The sequence below is a fragment of the Furipterus horrens genome, unplaced genomic scaffold (assembly GCF_987537825.1).
Source record: "Furipterus horrens unplaced genomic scaffold, mFurHor1.1.pri manual_scaffold_3, whole genome shotgun sequence".
Lineage (NCBI taxonomy): Eukaryota > Metazoa > Chordata > Mammalia > Chiroptera > Furipteridae > Furipterus > Furipterus horrens.
Genome location: NW_028327173.1, coordinates 32757460 through 32782064, shown reverse-complemented (window position 1 = coordinate 32782064; position 24605 = coordinate 32757460). Strand labels below are relative to the sequence as shown.

At 50.0% G+C, this 24605-nt stretch overlaps 1 protein-coding gene across 1 annotated transcript in view; it reads left to right on the top strand.

Moving 5' to 3' along the window:
* The first annotated feature begins 8039 nt into the window (after nt 1–8039).
* TRABD2B (TraB domain containing 2B) overlaps nt 8040–24605 on the top strand; it is a 210239-nt gene continuing 193673 nt past the window's right edge. The window contains exons 1-2 of the mRNA XM_090271616.1: nt 8040–8612; nt 10692–11252. Coding sequence (XP_090127742.1) covers nt 8511–8612; nt 10692–11252 — 663 coding nt within the window. The 5' untranslated portion in view covers nt 8040–8510. The remainder of the gene's footprint in view (nt 8613–10691; nt 11253–24605) is intronic.

The following is a 24605-nucleotide window of genomic DNA, read 5'->3' as shown; positions in this document are numbered from 1 at the left end:
TCAACAATTACCGATGGAAAATATTCGAGAAAAAGTCACATTTCTGTGACATATCCTATGCAGTCAGGCCTATGCTTTTTGCATCTGTACAGACTTTTTTTGGTGGTTATTTCATAAATAATACAGGACAACAACATGTATCAGATGTTACAGGTAATTTAGAGATGATTTCAAGTACATGGGAGGATATGCACAGGTTATATGAAAATACTATACTATTTCATATAAGGGACTTGAGCATTTGTGGATTTTGACATTTACAGGGGTCTTGGAACCAATGCTCCTCGGGTACCGAGGGATGTATGCAATTACAAGAATAGACAAGACTAAGAGTGGATGAGGTCGTAACTGGAACTCGCATAACTCTCAGGGTTGCTAAGTGCCTGACACAGGAGTGCTGCAATGGTATCCATTACCCACAGCAGCCAGTAGGAGCAGCTATGATGAATCTGATCTATGCACAATGTTAAATGAAGAACTCTTGACAGTTTCTACCCTCATCAGGCTTCGAATTGTAGTCTTTCCCTGTCTATGTGACAATCCTTTGAATTTGCTCCCTTATGAACTTACTTCCCTAGTCCTGAGCTAATGCTTTATGTGATGGCTGGAAATGATGATCATGCCAGTGGCAGCATGCTTGTAAAGTCTCAGGGTAAAAAGGACCTAGAACTCTGAGGAAATGGTCAACATCACATGCCCTCATCTGACGATCGGAGAGGGGAAGACAGAGATGGGACTGCTACACACACTGCACAGATGAAGAAAACGCTCAGAGACAAAAATTGGACTAACGTGGGGAAGTTTGTGCCACTTCAGAGGCTGATGGCGTTCCAAGGCCATTGCTTCCACACCAAGGCGGCTGTGGTAGAGTCACAATGTCGAGTTAGAGAAAAGCTCGGTACTGTAAGGTCCTGGACAGATCACGGCGTCTGTCTTGGCCTCCAATTCCTCCCCTTGACTGCTGCCCTGGTGCCCTTCCTGGACCCCCTGAACTCACTTGCCACGTCAGCAACTTCCACACTGACGTCTAAACCAGGTTCTACAAATGTAAATCAGATCCTGTTACTTTTCTTCAAAACCTTCCTATAGCTTCTCAGTAAAACTGAAATTTCAACCTCTTACTTTGACCTACAAAGTCTTCCTTCCCCTCCCATCTCCCCGATTTGATCTCTTAGATTTTTCTTTCCAGGGTCCTATGTGTCCAGCTTTGTTGGACTTCTGCTTCTTGAACACACCAAGATGACTCCCTCCCTGGACTTTGCACAGGCCAGTCTCTCAGCTGAGTGTGCTCATCCTCCTCCCTTCTCCCGGAAGACTCCTTCTCATCATCCACAGACATTCTTTGTCACTTCCGGAATCTCCACTGGTATTAGTTACTTCTTTATTATTGTTCTGCATTGACTGGAAAGTAAGGTCTTTGTGAGCAAAGACCCTACCTATGTTGTTCACTGATTCCTTAGTAGCAAGCATTGACTAGACTCTCAGTGCATATGTCTTGCCTGAACGAGTGAATAAACAAATGAACCCTCTCCCCCTCTTTACAGAAGTCACCATCATTACCATGTGCATCACACTGAAGAGGCGCATCCTAAGCAAGCATAAGCTTGTCCAGCACATGGCAGGCTCTGGAGCCACACTACCTGGGTTAAGACCCTGGCTCCACCACTAATGGCTGTGTGACTTTGGGCAAGTTTTTGGGCCTCGGTTTTCTTATCTATCCGATGAGGATAATGATAGTTTCTCCTTCATCCAGGAAGTTAAGAGTTAACATATTTCACTGAAGTGATCATACAGTGCTGGACACGTAGTAGATGTTCAATATAAGCTAGTAATGATTGTATCCCTGAAACAAGCAACTCTTTAAGACAGGGTTTCTCAGACTCAGTGCAACTGATATTTTGGGTTGGATAATTTTTTGTTGTGGGAACTATCCTATGCGTACGGGAGGTTTAACAGCATCCTGGCGTCTATTCAAGCACCTTTCCAGTTAGGATAACCAAAAACGTCTTTAGGTATCACCAAATGTCCCTGTGGGGTTAGGAAGGGCAAAACCACTCGCTATAGGACATGGACTTTGATTCTGATGGACAGATACAAATTTGAAAGCTCACAGAGTCTGAATAACTTGCCCAAGGTCATAGGGGTACAAAGCGGGGGACCAAGGTTCAAACTCCTGGCTTCCTGGCCCCACAGCACATGCTGTTTTCTCCATCGCTCTCTGTACTGGAGGCCTAAGCCCCCCTTTGCTCAACCTGGTCCACTCGCACACTCACAGATGCGTGCTAATTACACAGCAATGTAAAACGTTATATGTGGTTTGTTATTTTATATCCAGGAACATGGTCCACAGCCTTCATTACATAAAGCAGCTGTGTGTATACTTGGGGTCTAAGTGCTATTTAGTGGTCAGCTCGATGGAGTATTTTGTTTCAAGCATCACATTTCTTTTTTCCCTTTCCATATGTCTATTGAACCCTACATAGAGGAATGAAGCCTTGTACAGCTTGGGTTAAAGTGAAAGGCAAAAGTCTCCTAAATGACAATCGTCCCACCGTCCTAATTAGATTGGGAGAAGCAGCTCAGTATGTGCCGTGTGGTGTAAAATGTGTCCCACAGTAACTGTGTGTATGTGTGCGTGTGTGTGTTCACCAACCACACCCAGTCTGACCCATACAACCTGTGCTACACCGTCATTGGTGTCTTAAAGAAGCAACTGGTTTTGTAGAAAAAAATAGACAATCCAAGCCTTCTAATTATCAGCTGTGTGGCTGGAATATGTCACTTGTCCCCTCTGAGACTCAGTTTCCTCATCTTGAAAATGGGGGTAAAAATATTAGTCTTGCAGTGTTGCTGAGATCCTTTAGGTAAAGAATCTGGCACCGAGCCGGTCGACAGTAACCCCCAGCTCTTTTAGCTCCTTCACTTGCCAGCGCCCTAACCCTGCCACCCAGCCTCCATGCCAGCCCACTCTCCACATCACCCCTCTCCTCCAGCCAGCACGTCCTATGCCCTGCTCCACCTCTGTCCCTTCGCTTTCCTCATTCCTCTTACCTGGGATGCATGCAAGGCTCTTTCCCTCTATTTATAAAGTCCTACTTTTTCTTCATGGCCTAATTCAAAGCCCACTGCTCCCAGGTGTCTGACCCTCCAACTCTCACTGACTTCTCCTGGACTTTTACAATACCGTGTTACTCACTTGGCACTTAAATGCATTTTAACCAGTCACCTGAATACTTAATGTCCTGTAGAAAAGTCACAAGTAGCCAGGCGTCAGGACTCCATTGCTTCATGCCTAACACACTACAGTACACGTGGGGCCCAATAAGTATTTGTGAGTTTCACCGTGTCAGTGCATATCATTGTCGTTACATCGCGGACGGCTGCACACAGGATGTGGACACATCTTGTCTGGATCCTGACATGTAGCGACTCTCAAGCAGCACCACAATTTATGCAGCACAGGCTAAGATTATACCCTGTAAACATCAAGATGAAGCTTTTTCAAGATCATGCAAGGCCCTTCCTGGAGCTGTCTTACTTCTGAACCACCCCCAAGAGTTCTTGAATTCTAGCTCTCCCCATCATCATTTACAATTCCCCAAATATGCCAGACATGTACACTTCTGTGCCTTTACGTGTGCTGATCCCACTGTCTGAAATGACCTTCCTTGCTTCATTCTTCCTGTCCAAATCCTGCCCATCTTTAGAGATCAACTCCAACATCACCTTCTTGGCAAAGACCTTTGCTGATCTCCCCTCTCCTAAACCTGACTTTCTTCTGTCCTAAGGCTGCTCCTCCCTCCTCTCCCCCATTCATTTCCCAAAGCACCCTATTCCTTTGCATGTTTGTCTCCTTCACTGGGTTGCAAGCTCCCTGAGGATGAACAAAACCTGCAGCCAATTCCTCTGTGCTCTCCATTCCCTGACTGGGCTGGATCTCAGTAGGGCTTTTCATTTAAATGACTGCCATCTTGTAAAGCAACTCCAATACCTGACTGTGCTTCTATGATCATGCTTCTATTTCCCCACTCCTGCAAGGGAATGAATGCCTAAATCATTTCAGTGTCTACCTTCCTGGCTGGTTCCTTCCATCACTCTAAGCTGTCTTAAGCACTGCTGACCTCTACATGATCCTGGACTCTACTTCCCTTCTTCTCCACTCCCCAAGGCAATCACGTCTTTCCATCTAGGATGGAAATCAATCTAGGATTGATTTCCCACTGACTAAAGCCTCAGAGGAGAAGACAGCCTGGGGAGTAGGAGGCCATTGGGCACAACTGGGACAGAAGTTGGAGCTGGAAGTCAGGCCAGGCCAGGTCCACTGGAAAGCACTAGTCTGGTCAGAGGCCCTGGTGACAGCTAGCCAAGGGGGCAGCCCTCAGGCCCAGAGCAAAGCTTCTCCTTTGAGTCAGCAGAGCAGGAAAGATCCTCATCACCGGAGAGACGCCCTTGGGCAGGACTCAGGGCTCCTGGATCTTCTCAAGAGGCAGACTTTGTTGGTTTAGTTCCGCTACAAGGCTTCTGTTCCTGCCTGAGCTGTTACAGCCTACAGATTCCTAGTACCCATCTGATTGAACAACTTAATTAAAACGCAATAAAAGGAAAGTGGTCCAGATGTGCCCGGGGAAAGGAGGCAGGCACTTGAGTTCACTGCCTGCCTTCTGAGCCCTGTGCCCTTCCCATCCTGCCTAAAGGTGACTGAACTCCAGAGTCAGGCACAGAAGACTCTTAAAGGTTATCTGCTCTGTGAGCTTGTTCATACTGATGATAGGGAAACAGGTCCAGTGAGGACAGCTGAGCCACTTAAAGCTGCTGGGTGAGACATTAGCAAAAGCACGATAAATCTCCAGGACTTCATGTCTATCCAGTACGTATCTCACAAACCAGGTACGAGAGAAAATTGTCTGAAAACACTAGACCCTTGTTCTTGGGGAGCACTATCTCCTGTTTGTTCTTTTTTAGTAACAGCTTTATGGAAATATAATTCACATACCACACAATTCACCCTTTTAAAGTGTACAATTCAATGGTTTTAATATAGTCACAGAGCTGTGCAATCATCACAACAATTTTATAATATTTCATTACTCCCCAAAGAAATGCAGGAACCTTTAGTTGTGGTCCCCCAATCTCCCCTTTCCTCCTACCCCCGAGGAACCACAAATCTACTCTCTGCCTCTATATATTTGCCAATTCTGGACACTGCATATAAATGGAATCATATTACATATGTTCTTTTGTGAGTGGCTTATATTTAGCATGTTTTAGAGATTGACCCATACTGTATCCATACTTCATTCCTTTTTATGGTCAAATAGTATTCCACCATTTGCAAATACCACATTTTGTATATCCATCAGTTGATGGACATTTGGGTTGTTTCTCCCTTTTAGCTGTTTTGAATAATGCTGCTATCAATATTTGTGTACAATTTTTGTGCGGATCAATGTTTTCAATTCTCTTGAGTATATCCCTAGGATGCCTGCTTGCTATTGCATCTCATTAACAATATCAGTAACAATACCAGCCAAAATCCTAAAGCATGATCGAACACATTGACTCAGAGAAGCATGAGAACAGGAAGCTCGATGGAGAGAGACACCGAGAGGTTAATTATTTTGGCTCCGGTCACACAACCATAGGATAGATAAGGTCCAAGAAGAGATATCATAGCTGGGACTCATGACAACTAGCCAACAAAACTTTTATTTTAGTGAAAAAAACCCCTCAAAACCTGGAACATTTAAAAAATCACACCATATTCATGTAACGTCACTTTAATTTTATGGATCAGTTTTTAACTTGGTCAGCTCCTTTTTTGTCTGCCTTTGTCTCCCAGTTACCCCTAGAGACCATCACACTCCCTCTCAGTGGAATTAAGTTCTCCTCCCACTCCCCAACTGTTTCACCTCATCCTCACCAAGCCGAGTGCTGGTACTGCAGGCAGTTTTGGAGCACGGGGGAGTGGAGGCTCTTTAAAGGACGCTCTTTTGTCCCAGCTGCAGTTCTCAGAGCTCTGTGTGTGGGCAATGTGGAGCCACACTGTTCTCCCATACTGTCTGAGCACTTGGGCCTGCTCAGCGTCTGCCACCAGATGTGTGCATAGCTCGGAGACTGAAGTTGCTCTGGACCCTTAGCAGGTAGAACTACATGAAATTGTGAACATTTATTAATTTCTGATCTACAGGACTGGCAATCTCATGTGGTTCAAACTGCCAGTTTCTGGTGTTCCGCTGTGTTCCTCCCAAAGGCCCAGGTCTTGTGCCCAAGGAGCCTTTCTGCCCCTCCGTCCCAGATGGTCTTCCTCTCCCAACTTTCTACAGTGGCCACTCTCCAGCTGCTCAGCTGTCGGAAGGCATCAGTGGGAGTAGCGGGAGAGCACTGGGCTGAGAGTCAGGAGACTTCAGCACTTCCTGCCTATCTCCCCACAGGTCGCCTTCCACACAGTCTCCCTCCAATCAATACCTCCGAAAAGCACAGGTCTGCTCCAGCCACACTCTACTTCAAATCTTGCAATGACTCCCTATCACCTTGTACACAAAGTACTAACTCTGCAGCCTGGCCAGGCGACACAAGCTCAGCTCCTACCCTTGGCTTTTGCTCCAGCCACACCTAACTGCTCACACACCCCTGAAAAAGCCTGCATGCTCTCATCTCCATGCCTTTCACCTGGAAGAATTTGTGCATCTCCTTCATTCAGCTGCCTGTGACTTACCCTGCAAGACAACTCCCAGGAGTCTTCCCAGAGCCTCCAGGCTGTGTTAGGAGCTTTTCCCTGTTTCCATTGACCTGTACTTCTGTCTCTCCTGTTACTCATCATCTGTACTTTAAGCATCTCTTTGTGTGTCTGCCCCTGTCCGTTTCCTCCTCAAGCCTGTGGGCTGACAGTTCTACCTAATTCATACCTCAGTCTTGATTGTCAGGATTGGAAGAGTCGGCCAACTCTCATTTAACAGAACTAGGCAGTGGTGATTGTGACTGAGTTTCCCATGTACTGGAAATGGACCAGAGTCTTGGGCCTGGACCCCTGGCCTTATCTAAGCTTCATTTGCCTCTCAGGAGCAAAGGGTCTGGTTTTAAGGGCTCTTTCAATTGTTATCGGCTAAGGAATTACGATATGAATCCTTTCCGCCCCGGCCCCTCACAGGGATCCCGTGTGGGGCCAAAGAAACTAATGGGACACGACTGCCTACATAGGGAGTTCCAGAAAATTTTGAGGAAGATTATTTTGTTTTAACTCAACTCGTGTTTGCGGAGCACCCACTAAGCGCATGTCAGAGTTATGGGTACAAAGTTGTACATACCAGCTTCCCTGGATTCCTTTGACTGCTGCCTTCTCAGCCAATCTGGGAGCGCCTGCCCACTCCTGACCCTCTCGCTGTCCACTCCCACCAGAATCTGCACATCAGATGCATTGGGATAGAGTAGACCAAGTGCCCAAACTTGCCGCTGCCCGCCGGGTCCGCGTCCACTTCAGAGCCCACCGAGGTTGACAGAGCAGGACCTCGGACCGGGTGCCCTCTGGCGGCCGCGTACCGAAGCTACGGCCTGGCGTGGAACAGGCGAGGGGAAGGGGGAGGAATAGCGGAGGAGGAGGCGCGGGCAGGGGAGGAGAGGAAAAAGTTGCGCTGGGAAGTTTGGAAAGTTGGGAAGTGGCTGCTGCGGGCTTTGCCTCCCTCCGCGCGTGTGTGAGGGAGCGAGCGAGGGAGCAAGAGAGGAGCGAGCGAGCGCCTGCCATGCCCATCAGACCCCGCCTCGCCGTGCCCGGGCGCGGAGCTCGCCCGGACTCTCTGCGTCCCGGCCCGGCCCGGCGCGGCCCCCCGCCCCCCGCGTCCCGCGCCGGGTCCTCCCCTCCCCCCGCCCCGGCGGCCCCAGCCCCCCGCCCGGCCCGGCTCCGCGCCGCTCTCCCGCCCTCCTCTCTCCCTCCCTCCCGGCCGCGGAGCAGCATGGCGGAGCCCGGGCAGCGGCCGCGCGGCCGTCCGCCGCCCCTCTGAGCCCGGCTCAGGGGCAGCTGGGCACACAGATCCGACCCCCGCCCCCGCCGCGCCCGCCGCCGCACTTGTCCCACTGCGCGACCCCTGGAGCGCGGCGCACCCCAGGGACCTTGCGCGCCCCGGGTCCCCAGCATATCCCCAGGACCCCGTGCACCGCGGGATCCCAGTACTGCCCCAGGAGCCCCGCGGGCCCCTGGACCGCGACACAGCTCTGAGACCTCCGCGCGCCCCGAGACCCCCAGGCGCTCTCAGAACCCCAGGGCTCGGCCGACGGGGCTGCGCGCCCCGGTGAGGAGCTCCGCCCCAGACGGTACCCCTCTTCCAACTGACGGAGCCCCGCCCCCGAGGGAACCCCAGGTTCGGCAGGGACATCCAGCCACGCCCCAGAGGGCTCCCAGCATCCCGCAGCTGGAGCCCCGCGCTCTAGAGGAACCTCGGTGCCCAGCTGGGGGCTCCCCGCCCAGCTGAGGGGGCGCCGCCCAGGAGGGTCCCCCGCGCCCCGCGGGCCCCGGCAGGATGCACGCCGCCCTGGCGGGGCCGCTGCTCGCCGCCCTCCTCGCCACCGCCCGCGCCCACCCGCAGCCCCCGGACGGAGGACAGTGCCGGCCGCCCGGATCGGTGAGCGAGCGCCTGCCCGGCCACTCTCCCGGCCGCCCGGGCACTGCAGCCCCGTGGGGACGTTGGTTTGGGGTCCTGCCTTCCGCACCCACCTCAGCCTACCCGCTCCACCTCCGCCCTCCGGGTGCTGCCTCTGGCACCCTTCCCTAGCTTCTGGTGCCCCGGCTCCAGTTCCGTGCCGGGAGCCGAGATGGGGGGGCTCCTCGGCCGTTCCTTCAACTCACGCTGACGCTCTTGGGCTCTCCCCAACTTTCGGTCCTGCTCGGACGTCCCTCTCTGTGCGCCTTTGACTCACTTTTTTCTTGCTTTTATCCTGTCTTTATCCTCCTGCTTTCTCTCTGCCCACTCTGATTCTTTTTCTACCACCCCTCGCCCTCTTTTCCCTGACTTCCAACAGACCTTTCTCTCTTAGCCACACACGGCTGCCTCCGAGACTTCCCCGTCTCTCCTGCCCTTGCACTCCGACCTAAGGCAAACCTTCTCCCTGATGCAAGTTTCCCACTTCTCTCTTCATCTCCAACCCAGCCCCTAGCACCCACTCCACCAAATGCCCCATTTCACAAAAAAGGGGGAAGATTCCAGAGGAGAGGGAAAGCAGTGACAGGAAATGCATGCTGCCCTAATATTTCCTTGGGGTTGAGTAATTATTGGTTCTCTTAATTTTCCTCCCAAACCAAGGAATCTCTTGATTTCCCTCAGTGTCCTCCCTCAGAGTGTTAATTAATACATTGAAAATAACCCTGAATTGGAGGCCAGGGGACCTGGAGATGATTTTGTAGTGTCCTCACTCACTGCTTCCTTAGCAGAGAGGTAGTTGACCTTAGGCAAGTTGCACCTCCAGCATCCTGACTCCCGCTGAAACGGGGAACTCTGTGACCTGCGGGCACTTGGAGCTGTCTATACCTCTAGTATGCTGGGATTTACAATTGTTGATTGTTAGTAAGGTAAGGTACCACTCCCACCATCCACCCCAAAACATATTTTTCATTGTGCTAAAATCAGGTAGAAAAATGTTATGAGCTGGCCTGAAGCTTGCAGGTGCTATGTGGACGGACAGTCCACAGGGTTTTCTGGATGCAAAATGACTTTGCCTATGAGAAATGACAATTGCTTTCTCATGCCCCTTAACCCTGGCCCTAAACTGGATCTGGACACATGACCCCTGCTTCTATGCCCCTCTATGTTCACCCCTATACATGCCCTTGTAAGAGCTCAGTTGATAAGTGACAGAGAATCAGTGTTGAAGACCAGGTGCATCAATTTAGGGGAGCAGCCCTGAAAGCATAGGTACATTTCTTGGTGCTGATTCTATGGCATCCTCCTCTCCCAAGCTGGGGCCTGAGACTTCACTTAGCCCGCAGCTTTTAAAGCACTTTCTCTCATCTGTGGTTTCAGCTGGTTGAGCAGAGTAGCTGACACCCAGATCTGCTCTCCAAAAGGAAAACTGTATCCACCCTGGTGAATGGGAAGTTGCTGTTTAAATAGGTGTGCTATTTTTAATAGGTGTTCTGCTTTCAAAGTGCTCTTGGCAAGTATCTTCTAATGGTTGGATTTAAGTTATATGACTTCCTCCCTTCTTACCAGAGCAGGACTCTTGCTTCCCCGCTCCCCACTCTCCCCATGAAACACCACTGGTGAAGGTTTGGCTTGGCCAAGCATGAATATTCTCAGGTGGTGTGGCAGACCTTGGCACGAACAGTGAAAGCTAATCATAAATAACGAGAGCTTCCTTCATTGCTCCTTCCTCTGTGCCTGGCAGTGCTCTTAAGATGTATTCAGATATAGTGTGTGTTTTTATTCTCCCATCAACCCCTAAGGTAGCTGCTCTCACCCTCCATTTTACAGATGGGGAAACTGAGTCTGTGGGAAGAGAAGCAAGGTGCTCAAGATCATACAGCTAAGACAGGGCAAAGCCAGGATTTGCCTGTGGGTCTTTTGGCTTCCAAAGGCTTTGCTCTTTCCCGTGGCCCTATGTAGGTGTCTGATGTCCGTTCCCACCTCCTCCTGCCCCTCTGGGTTAGCCTTGGTTTCCTCTGCTGCTACCAGCCTCACTGCTTTCCTTCTTTTCTTCTCCTGCAGCAAAGGGACCTCAACTCCTTCCTGTGGACTATTCGGCGCGACCCCCCTGCCTATCTGTTTGGCACCATCCACGTCCCCTACACCCGCGTCTGGGACTTTATCCCAGACAACTCAAAGGCGGCCTTCCAGGCCAGTGCCCGCGTCTACTTTGAGCTGGACCTGACAGACCCCTATACCATCTCAGCGCTGGCCAGCTGCCAGCTGCTGCCCCATGGGGAGAACCTGCAGGACGTGCTTCCCCGCGAGCTCTACTGGCGCCTGAAGCGCCACCTGGACTACGTGAAGCTGATGATGCCCTCTTGGATGACACCCGCGCAGCGGGGCAAGGGGCTCTATGCCGACTACCTGTTTAATGCCATTGCGGGCAACTGGGAGCGCAAGAGGCCCGTGTGGGTGATGCTGATGGTGAACTCACTCACAGAGACTGACGTGCGTTCCCGAGGCGTGCCCGTGCTCGACCTGTACCTGGCCCAGCAGGCCGAGAAGATGAGGAAGAGCACGGGGGCCGTGGAGCGGGTGGAGGAGCAGTGCCATCCACTCAATGGGCTCAACTTCTCCCAGGTAGGCACGTGGCCCTTGGCCCCCTGAGCTGGGCAGCCCCTGTGCGCCTTTGTCCTCTTTGATGGTCTTCCTTCTCTGGCAGCTGGAGCCCTGCCCTTCCCCCAAAGGGAGACGGTCGGTCTTTGGGGGTCTTTGGGGCTGTGGAGCGGCTCTCCAGCTGCTTTGGGGGTGGTAGGAGGGCAAACTGGTATGTGCTGGAACTGGGGGTGAGAGTTGAGGTGTTTGCTTCCCTTTCAGTGGTGTTACCTGTGGGGGATAGGCACTCCCCACCTGCCGTGCTTGCCTGTGCAGGAAGAATTTCCCTGGAAGCACCAGAGGGATGAAAAACAAAAAGAGGGAGCTGGAAGCTTGCGTTCGAAGCCCTGGATCTCAAGAGCAGGAGGCTGTTCTGAGGCTGGAGACAGCAGCATGTAAACAGAGGACCCAGAGAGGGAGCCAGGGGGCCTGGGCCTGGGGGCAGGGCAGGTGCCGTGAGTGGACCTGGTGTATACAACTTGCTGTTTGACCTTAAGCACTGTCGAATTCCCCGGACCTTTGCAAAGCTCCAGGCGACCCTCGGACTGCCTCCCTAGGCTGGGAGAAAGCCAGCCAGGATAGTTTTGGGGTTAATAATTTCAGAGAAATGTGTTCACTTACAGGTTGACAGTTCTAATTTCTGAAACTAGGAGTGGGGGCAGGGAGAAGGGAGGAGCTTAGGAGGTTTAAAGTCTCTGGCTGCCAGAGACCTGATCCAGCAAAATGTCATTAAAAGCCCTGTCCCCATGGGCAGAGGTCACTCGCAACTCACTGGCCCCAAACTCAGCTCCGAGGCCCTGGGAACAATGAATTCACATCTGTGCTTTGAGAACTGTCTATCTAAGATGTGGGCTTGCATCAGGCCTAGTGGCTCCTGCTAAGAGGCCCCAAGACTGGGCTTGGGCTGGTGCCCCAGTGAGGAGTGAGACGTGACCCCGGAGACGTGCTCCTCTGTTAAGGGGACAGCCCCATAAATTGGCCAGGCTAGAAACTACCACTGGGACCCGCACTGCTTGCTGCTCCAGAGATGCTGCAAGCTCTTCCCCAGGGAAACAGCAGCAGAAACTGATCCCCCGTCAGAGATCTCTTGCCTTTGTTTTTCTAGGGGAAATGCAATATTGTCCCCGGGGAGGTAAGAAGCCAGATTGATTTGCCGGCCAAATGAAAGGCGGGTTTGTCGGTTCTCCTGCTGGCTCTCCCATAATTGTGGAGTCCTTACCCAGAGGGCCCTGGTGGCAGGAATATTGGGGCAGTTAGTCACGCCCAGCAGGGCTCTGACTATGCCTGACTCCTTCTCCATGGGGGAAAATCCTGTGCATTCTCTGGCCCAGCGCTGATTCCTCTGAACATACCGGCTTTCTCCCTCTGAAGTGACTTTTCCCTTGCCAGCCTCTAGAGCTGATATTATCTGCGTTGCGCTCCCCAGTGCTCACCGCCCATCTCATTTTGGAGGCAGGCTTGTGGGAGGCCTCCTGTTCAGAGGCCTCATGTCTGGCCTCGATATCTTTTTTAGGCTGGGGAGGTGGGTCCCCCTCTCAGCTCCCTCTTTGTACCAACCACAGCGGAATCCACAAGAGCTGAAGGGAGCACACACTCGCTCTGGTTAAACAGCCCCTGGCTTTAATCTGTCTCTCTTAAAACAACAAAACTATCTTTCTTCAGGGTCTGGAAGCACTGTTGTTCAACCAAATGATGGCTTTGGTAGGTTGAAAACATTTGCTGGAAAGTGTGTGAGGTTATGTTTTAGGAAAAGTTCCTGAGAGCCATTCATCGGCCAGCAAGGAGCCTGCTGACAGTCTCCAAAGCCCATGTTTGAAGATCAAACGGACTCAAATCTCTGGTTTCAAAAATGCGCCCACCCCATCACCAGCCTGGGCCCGCTCTTAAAATTGTTCTTCGGTCCAGCTCCTCAAGAGGGCTGCAGGAAGCAAGTCCCAAACAAAAGAAAACAGGTCTCCTCTTGGTTCCCTAATCTCCATACCCTTCACCACCTGCCAGAGTGTCCGACCCCACCAATTTGTCCTGTTATCATTTTGAAGCAGGGCGATGAAATCTCTCCCCTATCCATCCCCATGGGCAGCCCTGGGCTAATTGTGAAGGGAGGGATTTCAGAGCTTGGGTGGATGGGGTCGTTAGGGATCCCCCACCCCAAAGTCAGAAATGCAACAGCCTTCTCAGTAAAATTGTATGCGCGCGTGCACAGTTTGATATGAACATCTGTGATGCATTATTGTACCAAAATATCTGTTAAGTGCATCAGATTTTTATTTTTTCTTTCCTCTCAGCATTACTGTTATTGCAAAATATTTGGGGGGGGGGCGGTAATGAAAGAGGAAGGCGGGAAATAGAAGCCTTAAAAGAGAGTGCTTTTGTTAAGACCTGGGATTTTAGTTTTAATTTGAATATTTCTCAAATTTTTATATTTTCTTCTGGGCAGAAATACCTTTTTTTTTTTTTTTTTTTTTTTTTTGCTAAGTGGAGAAAGGAAGCTTACATTTTGGAACTCTGTGGAATGGGGAACCACTGAAAAACTTCCTTCCATTTTTGCAGAGCTTAGAAGATTGGGCTCATTGGCCCTAGTCTGTGATTTTAATATAAAATGAATGTGCTGGACCCAGCACCACCATGAGTTTGCTGTGTGACCTTGGGCAAGTCAGTTCCCCTCTCTGGGCCTTATTTTTCCCCATCTGTGAAATGAGACACCAGGATGAGGTCATCACCCAAGTCCCTTCCAGACCTGACATTCCGTGGGACTGTTATAATCAATTCCACGTGCCTGGCACTCCATAGGAAACTCCGTATGCTTTTCCATTTTGTCGGATTCTCACAACCCTGTTGTTTTCTAAGGTGAGCAGTCAGAAAGGTCGGATGACTTGCCCAAGGTCACATGGTTAATAAGGAACAGAGCCAATCTGCCTGACTCGGAATGAAAGGTGCACTCCTCCTGCCACCATATGTGACCAGGTATTTTGTGTCCTCTTGTGGTCCTTCCTTCTGTCCTTTCTTGTTTCTTTCTCCCCTTAAGGACTGGAGGGCTTAAAAGTTGACTTAGAAAATTTATGCCTATGGAGAAATTATTCCTTTTGGTCATGGGATTGGAGTGGGGATGGTGAAGGTAAGTCCTCTAAAGATTCCTCTGATGTGTTACAGACAGCTCAGCCTGGTGGGCTGAGAGATAGATTTGCCTCTAGATTTCAGTCCCAGCTCTGGCTCTAAAGCCAATGATTTGTGTATAACCATGGCATTCTTATCTATCAAAAGGGGCAGTAGTGTCCAGCCTTTTACAATTGAGCTGGCTTTGAGAAGACTTGAGAAGACACTACACGTGGGAGATTATTGAGAAAGTAACATGATGACCTAGATGTAGGTCTCACACTCGGAAGGGTCTGGGCTGGTGCCAGGACCGAGAAAGAAAGAAGAGGGAAGCCTTGTCTCTGCCCTGTGAGCACCTTCTCCCAGCGGCCATGCCCACTGCCCGTCCTTTGTAGAACAGAGGAAAGCTGGAGGGATAAGGGGTGGTGGTGGCCTCAGCCCTCAGGGGCCTGTGGGTACCTGAGCCTTGAGCCCTGGTCTTATGACAGTCTTGGGACCTGCAGATTTCAATCAGCTCTGTCAGCTGCCTCCAGGGACTGGTACCAGCTGCACACAAACTTGCTGGGCTGATAAGGAGACCTCCTTCTCCCTCTAGGGGGCCTCAGTCCTCCCCCACCCATCGGTGGAGGAGCTGCATATGAAGCCCTCTGAGTTAGGTGGTTCTCTGTGGCCCAATGAGCAGATGAAGACCCTGCTATTCTGTACTTTGCTAGTTTTAATGACCATGTGGTGTCACCGTCCGATGTGGGCAGAGCCTAAACACTTGGGCATGGCGGCCAAGGTTATACAAATGTTTGTAAAATAGCTCTGCAGGGAGTTAGAAACCACAAAATCATCCTTTATTGAGCTCTGTCTCTGTACAGGGCTCTACATTAGACCTTGTAAGTACATCATCTCTGAACCTCACAGAGATGTGACAAGACATATCATCATCTCTCTTTCGCAGACAATAAATTAAGGCTTAACAAGGTTAAGTCATTTGGCTGTGATTACACACCGAGGCCAGGAGGACTCAGGGTTCAAACTCGGGTGTGTCTGATGCCAGAGTCCATTTTTTTTAGGCATGTGAGAGCTGATGTGATTTTTGTTTTTAATAGTCAAAAGACATTATCTGGTGATGTTAAGTGTGTGTGTGCTTGAGTGGTGGGAGATTGTCTTGGTAATATATATATAGAGAGAGATAATTAAGAAGTGCCCACACTGATTTTCTCCTGACTTACAAAATGGATCTAAAAGTAATTCTACAATTAGAATTCCCTAAGACATCCCCAGCTTTCCAAGGGACCATTGTGAGGATGGTGCCCCCACCACAGGCTAAGCATCACAGTTAATTTAAATAAAGGGCAATCTCCTTGGTTTATAGTCAGAGCTCTTGTATCTACACCCTGCAGGGCCATCATATATAGCCAGGTGCTCAATTAAGTATTCAGAGAAAGAATGAATGAAAGGTCAGAAACCATGATATGAGTATCCCTGCTTCCCTTCCTTCCATCACCCAGCACTATTGAATGAATGAATGAAGACTCCATGAGTGAAGGTCCTCCTCCTTAACTATAATAGCTCCATGCCTTCCTGCAAGGACACAAAATTGAAAATTGCCAGGTGGGTTGCTCAAATACAAAGGGGGCTCCAGCCCTGACACCATTCTTACCGTACCTGTGACTCCGGGCTAGTGTTCTTCCCTTTCTGGGCCTAGGTTGTTCTTTCTGTTCCACTAGAGTGTTGACTCGGTGATATTTAGGGCTGGCCCAGATCTGACTTTTGTGGTGCTCGTCTTTGGCCCCCATATCTTGGAGACCCTGAGCCACCCAGAGCTATTGTGCCTGAGATCTCTGCAGCTGGGAGGGGCTGGCAGTCTTTGATGGGCTGTTGCTGATACCTCATTGTCTGAAAGGCTGTTGGTTCCAGTGGGTGATCCTGCTGCCTCTTGCTGCAGTTTGCAGAGCAGAGAGAACCCCAGCCTGTTGCAACACAGTCTGCTGGACACCGGTCCAGCCATGGAGACTTTTTCTTCATTAAGACTCCTCTCCCTCACTTTCTCCTCCATTCACCCAGAGCACCCTAGCATCAGGCCATGCAAAGCTGGCAGCAGAGACCTAGGAACAGCCTAGTTTTTGCTGCAGAGAGTTCACTAATGAGCCAGGGAGAGTGGGTATCATCAGTCCTTTTGTATAGCTGTGGAAACTGAGGCACAGAGGCCGGTGCATCAGCCTCTCCTGGGTCCTGGCTCTCCACACCTCCCATGGAGGCCCCATTCTCCCTTTCTCTTCCTGCCATCTGTCTCTCATTTCTCAGGTTCTTTCAGAACCTGTCTCTCATTTCCCATTCTCCAAGAATGACCATTCCTTAGTCCCCTGTCCTCTCTGAGCCTCCATGGCAGTCACGGCAGCACTGACCAATGGTCTCTCAAGTCCACTGCACTAGTCCCTGCTGGTGGCTTCCCATCAGATCTATGTGCCCTCCTGAGTGAGGGATCAGACACCTCCCCAAGGCAGCTGGGCAACCCTAAGGACCTCAGACTATGCTGAATCCTCTTCTCAGAAGTCACCAACAAAGTGAGAGGTCCTCGGTCAGTATAGGATCAAAACACAGGCTGGCTTAGTGTGCACTCCAGCTCCTAGACAGGGAAGCAGGCTTCTCCTGGCCCCATCTCCACCCTGTTCTCTGTAGCCTGCCACACCCACTGTCTCCCACACTGAGCCCTGTGGTTGGGAGCTGTTCAGCAAATGTCCATCACAGGGTGTGGAAGCCCCGTGGAGGACCTGCTGGCATTAACCCCTAGGCGTGTATGTTCTCAGATTCTGTCTGTGCCCAGAGAGTTGTTTGCACAGTGCCCCTGCTGGTGTGGCAGGCTCTGTCCACTCTCTTTGACCTGGCTAACTCAGGCTTTAACATTTAATATAGTATTACAACCTGGAGGGGTGGGAGGGGGAACAAACTCAGAAGCCAATGCACAGGATGACTTAGGTGCCTCTGTTGAAGGTGAGTGAGAAAGCTAGAGGTGACCAAGATATCATGAAATATTCTAGCCTCAAAATTAGGATTTTATAGGATGAAAGCTTACAGAATTACAGAATCTCTGAAGCCTAAACCGGGACTCAGAGGCTCAGGGAATCTAAGAATGGTGAAATCTTAGAACGTTAGGCTCAGAGGCATTTTTAGACTCGAAGAATCTTCACGTTGTGAAATCCTAGCCTCTCAGCTTTGAAGCATTTTCAGCTCATCGTCACAGACTTCTAAAATTTTAGAGTTGGAAGGGACCAGTTCTCAAGAATTTCAAGAAGTCCCGTCTGAAAACTCATTGATCTCCTTCCCGCCGCACACCCGCCAGCCAGTCCCAGGCCCGAGACAGAAAGCCTGAGCGCTGAAGCGTTTTGTGACGGAGATAAAAATGGGAGCGTGCCTTTGTTAATAGTTCCCATTTGGACATCTCTGAAAGCCAGGGAGAGGTCGCCTGGTAATGCAGCTTTCCGAGGGAGGAAACTGAAGAATGCGAGGCGCACCGCAGCCTGCCAGCCAAGCTGCCGGCGTTCTTTCCCCCTCAAGTTTGCTTCTAAATATTATCCACTTCACTCCCTTTTATCTCCCATCACTGGCTCTCTGTCCGCCCACTTAATCCACAGGCAGCCGGTGGCCCAGCCTCTAGCTCTGCTTGGTGGCTGCCAAGCCGTCTCGAGGAGCAGCTCCTCCAAGATCCGCAGGCTTTTCAATCCGCACTGTGCAGCCGCTGGAACACAGAACTGTTGCCCCAAGCTTGGAAGTGCTGTTGCTCATCCTGGGCCCCCTCCCTTTGCAGGAATTTCCTCCTTTTCTCTTCCACTTCTGAATCCTGTGAGATTTTCAAGGCTTAGCTCAAAGCTGTACCTCCTCCAGGAAGTCTTCCCAGAATGCTCCAAAATCCAGTCTGCTTAGGAAGACCTGATCCAAAGCTTTGCTTGGTACCCCAGCCATATATATTCTTCCCTTCCTTGGAATTTTTTTATGACATTTTATGATATTCTTTCAGCACTGATATGTTTTACTTTATATTATAATGATGATGGAGGCAGTCTTTTCTTTCCCAATAGACTCAAATTCAAAACCTAGTTTAAAATCTGCTTACAGCCCTGGCTGGTATGGCTCAGCCCTGGCAGGTATGGATTGAGCACCGGCCTGCGAACCAAAGTGTCACTGGTTTGATTCCCAGTCAGGGAACATGCCTGGATTATAGCTGGGTTCCCGTTTGGCGGCCTGTAAGATGCAATCCACCACAACCAACCAATCGATGTCTCTCTCCTTCTCCTTCTCCCTCCCTTCCCCTCTCTCTAAAAATAAAAAAATAAAATATTTTTGAAAAATATGTTTACAATTGACTACAAAATTAGACTGAAGGTGCTCCAGATCTGACGAGGGTGTTGGACGCTAAAAACAGACTGCATCTTGGCCTCCGTGTGCATAGAACACCTTTAGGCTTCCCGCCTGAGCCATGGAGATGACTTCTGTACTAATGCTGGCCCATTTGGTAAGGACTCTAGCATCCATGGGTCCCTGTGGGATTGCTCTCTCTCAAACCTGGAAAATGTTGTTGTTTTCTCTTCCTCATCTCTTACTTGCAAACAAAGGCTTCTTTTTTTCTCCTCTTTACTCCCCAGAGCACACATGAGCCTCTCCAGGCTCACCCCCATCCTCCCACTTTGTTTTTATTTTAAAATGTTTAATTTGACCCATTCGTTACTACTCGGGTTTTGGGCTCCAGCGACTGATGCTGATCTGCTCTAGGTCGCCCTCCCCGCCTGCCTGTCACACACAAACCTTGGTCGTGACTTCATGTGTTTGCTTGCGCTGTCCCCTCTACCTTCCCAGCTTTTACTGTCTGGCTAACTCCTACTCCTCTGAAGTGGCAGGGGTTCCTGAGGCGTCCTCCTTAAAAGTCCAGATTCTTCAAACAAATGCCCTTTATAGCCAGACTTCCAGTCATAGTCACAAGATTGCACTGTCCCCATGGGCTAAGGCCACCTGATCATAACTCAGCAGTTTGAGTTTAGGTGTAATGATGTGATTGGCTTTTGGCATTGTGGGGATTTTTTCCTTTTCTTTCTTAATTTTTCATCAAGGTGTAAATGGCATAACATTAGTTTCAGATGTACAATGTAATGACTGATTATTTGTATATATTACAGAGTGACATTGTGTTTTGAAAGGATTGGTGGGTATCTTGGTCTGCTTGACTGCCATAACACAAAATACCATAGACTGAGTGGCTTAAACAACAGAAATTTACTTCTGCACAGCTCTGGAGGCTAGAAGTCTGCAATAGGGAGCCAGCTTGGTCAGGATCTGGTGAGAGCTCTGTTTGTGGCTTGCAGACAGCTACCTTCTCACAGGGGTGGGGGGAGGTGTGTAGAGGGATAAGTTAAGATTGAGAGTAAGTTCACTGGGTGTCTCTTCTTATAAAGACACTAATCCCATGATGAGGGGAGCAAGAAGGTCACCAGACAAGCTCCATACAGGTCAGAGGTCTGAGGCCATCTCTGGGTGACAGCCTGGGGCCTTAGGACTTGTGCAGTCTCTGCAGGGGCACCTGATGCGGGAGTCTGATCTTCCCCTGACTTGGCAACGTGGCTTCCTTGGGGGACCCTGTAGGCTTTCAGGTCAGTACCTGACCACCGTTCCCCTCCCCTGTAGGCAGTGTAAATATTCCCTGCTGACTCGGCCACGTTTTATTTTTTGGATTCTCCCTTTTCTTCCCATTGGGTCAGGAAGGGCAGGGGGGAGCATTAAAATTTACTTCTCGTTTGTTCTTACCCTCTGAGCCTGTGTACTCTACATAAAGTGCCCACCCTATGTCCCTCATTCATAGGAACTTCCTGGTCTGATTCTACCTTTGAACCAAGAACCAGTCTTAAATAAATTGACACAGCATGGTGCCAACTCAGCTGGGGTGGGGGTGGGGGTGCTTCCACAGCCCAGCGCTCCTTGAGTGCCCAGAATCATTGTACTTACTGAAAGTGTAACTTTGGGCTAGTCGCATAACCTTTGTCTGCCTCAGTTTCCTCACGAGTCAGCCTCATCTGATTGCCGTGAAGATCGATCAGCATAAAGCACTGTGAAGTACGGTGCAAAATACACAAGGAGCACTCGCTAAACACTAGCTCATATTTATTAGTGTAGTTTTACTTTTTGTCTTTTCTGCTATTTACTTATTTATATTATTGAATTCATTGGTGTGACATTGGATAATAAAGTTAAATAGGTTTCAGGTGTACAGTTTTACAGTCCATCATCTGAATATCGTCTTGTGTGTTCTCCACGCAAGTTAAGTCTCCTTCCATCACCATTTAGCCCCCCGATACCCTCTTCGACCTCCCCCTATTTCACATCCCTCTTGTAGTTACCATACTGTTGTCTGTGTCTATGAGGTTTTTTTCCTTTGCTTAATCCCTTCACCTTCTTCACCCAGTCCCCCCTCCCCTCCCCCTCTGACAGCTGTCAGTCTGTTTCCTGTCTCTATTAGTGTGTTTTTTAATTAGCATCATTATATTACAATCTAAGGGATGTTTTTTTGTTCCTGCCATGTGTCAGACATTGGGATATATGCTGGAGGGAGAAAAGTGAGTAAGAACGATGATGATGTTCCCCAGATGCTCCCCTTCTGGGTGGGGAGGGCAATGGGCAGTGTAGAGGTGACTTACACAGTGCCAGGATGAGGGTGGTGGTAGGGGGTCAAGTGGTGTGATGTGGGAATACAGAAGACAACATGCTTCCCAGTCCGGGGGAGATCTGGGAGAACTTCCTGGAGGAAGCTGAGGTGAAGCCAAGAACTGAAGGAGTAAAACTTAGCAGGCAAATGCTGAGGGGTTCTAGGCCCAGGAGACAGGAGGTGCCTATGCCAGAGTTAGGAGTGGAGTGGTGTGGCTTGTGTGAAGGTCAGCTTGGCTCGTCTGCATGGGCTGTGACAAGCCAAGGCTGAATGGAACCACCTGCCTGCTGTTTGCCACCTCCGCCTCTGCCCAGCGCCCCTCTAGGCAAAGCGCAGAGATGTGCCAGGAGTTTCTCTCAGCCGAGTCCGCTTCGCCCAGGCCGCTTGGCCACAAGTCCTGGATTGGGATCGGATTCCGCAAGCAAGCGAATGCTCCTTTCCTGAAAGAGCAGTGCACCTCCCTGCACACCCCCTCACCCCATCCCCCACCCTGCCAGGCCTGCGATTATCACTGGGGACCTCACTGGCGGGACCCTGGGGCCAGCACCGCCAGCTGTGCCACGCCCTGCCACGGGAAGGTACAGTACAGAGACAAAAGGCAAGGAAGGCCCAGGCAGGTCACATACAAGAATCAGCCAATGAATGCTGAATAAGTAAAACAACAAATAGATGCCCCTCTCTCTGTCTCTCTCCTCCCTCCATCTCTACCTCTCTCTTCACTCCACCCCCACATACATTCCTTTCTCTAAAATCAAATTTTAAAAGATTAAGAAGCTGCTAGAAAACAAAAAGGCAAGGCCTCCCCCCCAGCCCTGTCTGTTCAAAGGGCTTACCTATTTCATTCCTATAATGTTATTTCAAGTTTTCTGACCAGTTTTATCTCCTGGGGACGTAGTGCACCTTCTAGGTAGTTCGAAAATTAAGCCTCAGTTCCCATTTGAAAGTCCCCTGTAGAAAGGAAGATTCCTGTGGAAAAGCCTTTTGGAAATCTCTCTGGCTCATGCTTCAGCTCCAGTCCAGGAGGCTTCCCTTTCTTGAGCTTCTCAGCCCTGAATCTGAGAAGAAACAAATGCCCAGGTGGCACTGGTAATTCCAACCATTTGCGTCCTGGTTTGCAATTTCCAGTCTCCCTCCCTACCACCCTAGGGACACCTAGAAAGGGCTTGACTAGTCCCATCCTGCATCCACCCCCCACCCCCACCCCACTGGATTTGGACTCCCAGTGGTCCCTGTGGTGTGGACTTCTGCAGCTGAGGGGCTATAACGTCTATTGGATTGGGACGTTTTGGAGCACCATTCCCTCTGTGGGGGCTGACCTGTCATGGGATAGTTAATTGAGACCTTCTGGGCCCTCAGTGATAATAATACATGGTTACTGTGCTTGACCTTGAACGGGATGATTAGTTGACCCAGGATTACATAATCCCCATGCCACAGCCTGCTGGTGGTCTCGCACGTGATTTCTATATTCTGCTTCCATCCTTATAGTTTTGTGGAGAGAGTGGCGAGAAAGGAAAGCTGGATTCTTAATGGAGCCCTTGTAGGTTGAAGAGGTTTGGGCCCTTGGAGATGAGAGTGGGGAAGGTCATTGGAAGGAAAGGAGGCTGTTCAGGATGGGAAGGTACAGAGGGTAGCAAAGAAAATTGTTTCTACCCCTCCCTCCATTGGGCTTATTCTTTCCTTTCCCAAGAGAGCCATTATTAGTTAGTGCCTGTTTTATGCTCTGGGTTTATCATAGTAAATGCCTAAAAAAATCTTGAAAGGTAAGTCATATTATTTTCCTCATTTTGAGGAAATTGAGGCTAAGTACTTTGTGCAAAACGATGGAACCAGAATTTCTAATTGGATCCTTTGATGCCAGAAGAGAGAGACTGGACTAGAGTTGGAATTCCAGCTTCACCACTTTGGCTGGATGGCTGAGAGTCTGTTTCTACCTCTGAAAAAATGGGGCTCACAATAGTCTTTACCCCCTGGTGTGTTGTGGGGAGTGGATGAGGTAATGCATATAAACCTCATAGCTGGGTGCCTGGCACACAGTTAGAGGTAATGAACGGTAATTGTGGTGGTTTAAGTCATGGTTATTTTAATTATTGTTATTGGCCCATTTTCGCACTGTCTGTGATTTGAGGTGAAGTCCATCCCATAGAGAAGACAGCTCTGGGTCCTGGAGCCTCTCACACAGTGAGCCTCATCCAGAACACGGATGGTCGTTGGTCGACCTCATGGGAACCATTTAGTCTGAAAACTGGAAATGTGGTCATTTTTTTCTGACCATCTGCCGTGTGTAATGTTAGATCCTATTCATTCTGGTTCAGCTTCCCTGTGATCTCCCACTGCCACCTGGAGAGGGGACACATCAAAAGGAGGGATCCCAAAGTTTAGCCTGGAGACCTGGTTTGAGGCCCAGCTCTTCCAAGAGTTAGATCCATGGCCTGAGGTGGTTCCCTCTCTGGAGGTCCTTTTCCTCTACTGCACAAAGGGGCTGGATGTCAATAGCAGTGACTAAAATGTATGGGGAGAATCAGGGATAAAGCCTGAGAAGGACATTATTAGCTCTCAGCTGTTTCATGCTCTCAGTACTTGGTGTGCAGGTGTTTTTCCTTTTCTGTTTCTCCCAAAGAAATACCCTGTATATACTTAGGGAGTTGAATTTGTGATTATGAAACTGTTCATCCATCCATTCATCCATCTGTTTATTTAACAAGCAATACCAGGAACTACTCCGTGCCAAGCTTAGTTCCAGGTCATGAATATGGGGCTTGTGTGGAATGGAGGGGTTGAACAGACCCCAGAGAGAGGCAATTCACAGCAGAGTGCCAAGAATAGGGCTGAGTCCTTTACACACACTGCCACACTTAATCCACACCACAGTCTTGCAGGTACATACTATTATTCAGCCCCATTTTACAGGTGAGACAGCTGAGGCACAGATAGGTTCATTCACTTACCTGAGGTCACACAGCTGGTGAGTAGAGGATCTAGAATGTAAACCCTGGAAGTCAGGCTGCAGAGCCTGTGCTCTCAACCTCTCTGTATCTAATGGAAAGGGACTGGAATTTGATGGTTGGGGAAGGCGGGGCAGCTCTTTTTCTGAGACCGGAACTATGAAAGATTGGGAGGACAGGGAGCTGATAGACTTCCCATGTCCTCTTCTGAGGAAGGGCTGCCACTTTGGGAAGGAGAATGGGGTGGTCTGGTGGCCAGGATCTAGGGTGAGGAGGGTGGTGAGGACAGCGGCTGTGTGGGGATTGAGAGCAGGAGCTAACCTGGGCCGGTGAAGGACTTGCCCACAGGTTGAGGGCCCAACAAAAGTGCAGGCTGTCGATTTGTAACAGCACCGGTCACAATGGCTGGGGTGCTTCTCTGCAGAGCTTGAGTGCGGGTAAAGAGGTGGGGAAAGGTGATAGAGAGCCACTCCCAGCCCCCAGCCCCGAGGAGTCTCTCTTCAGCTTGCCACAGTAGCTGGGCAGTATATTAGTTCCCACCTGTCTGTCATTGTTGAGCCCTGACCCCGAGACCCCATCCCCTGGCAGCTGGGGCTTTGGAGGGACTCGACTGGTCCTCTG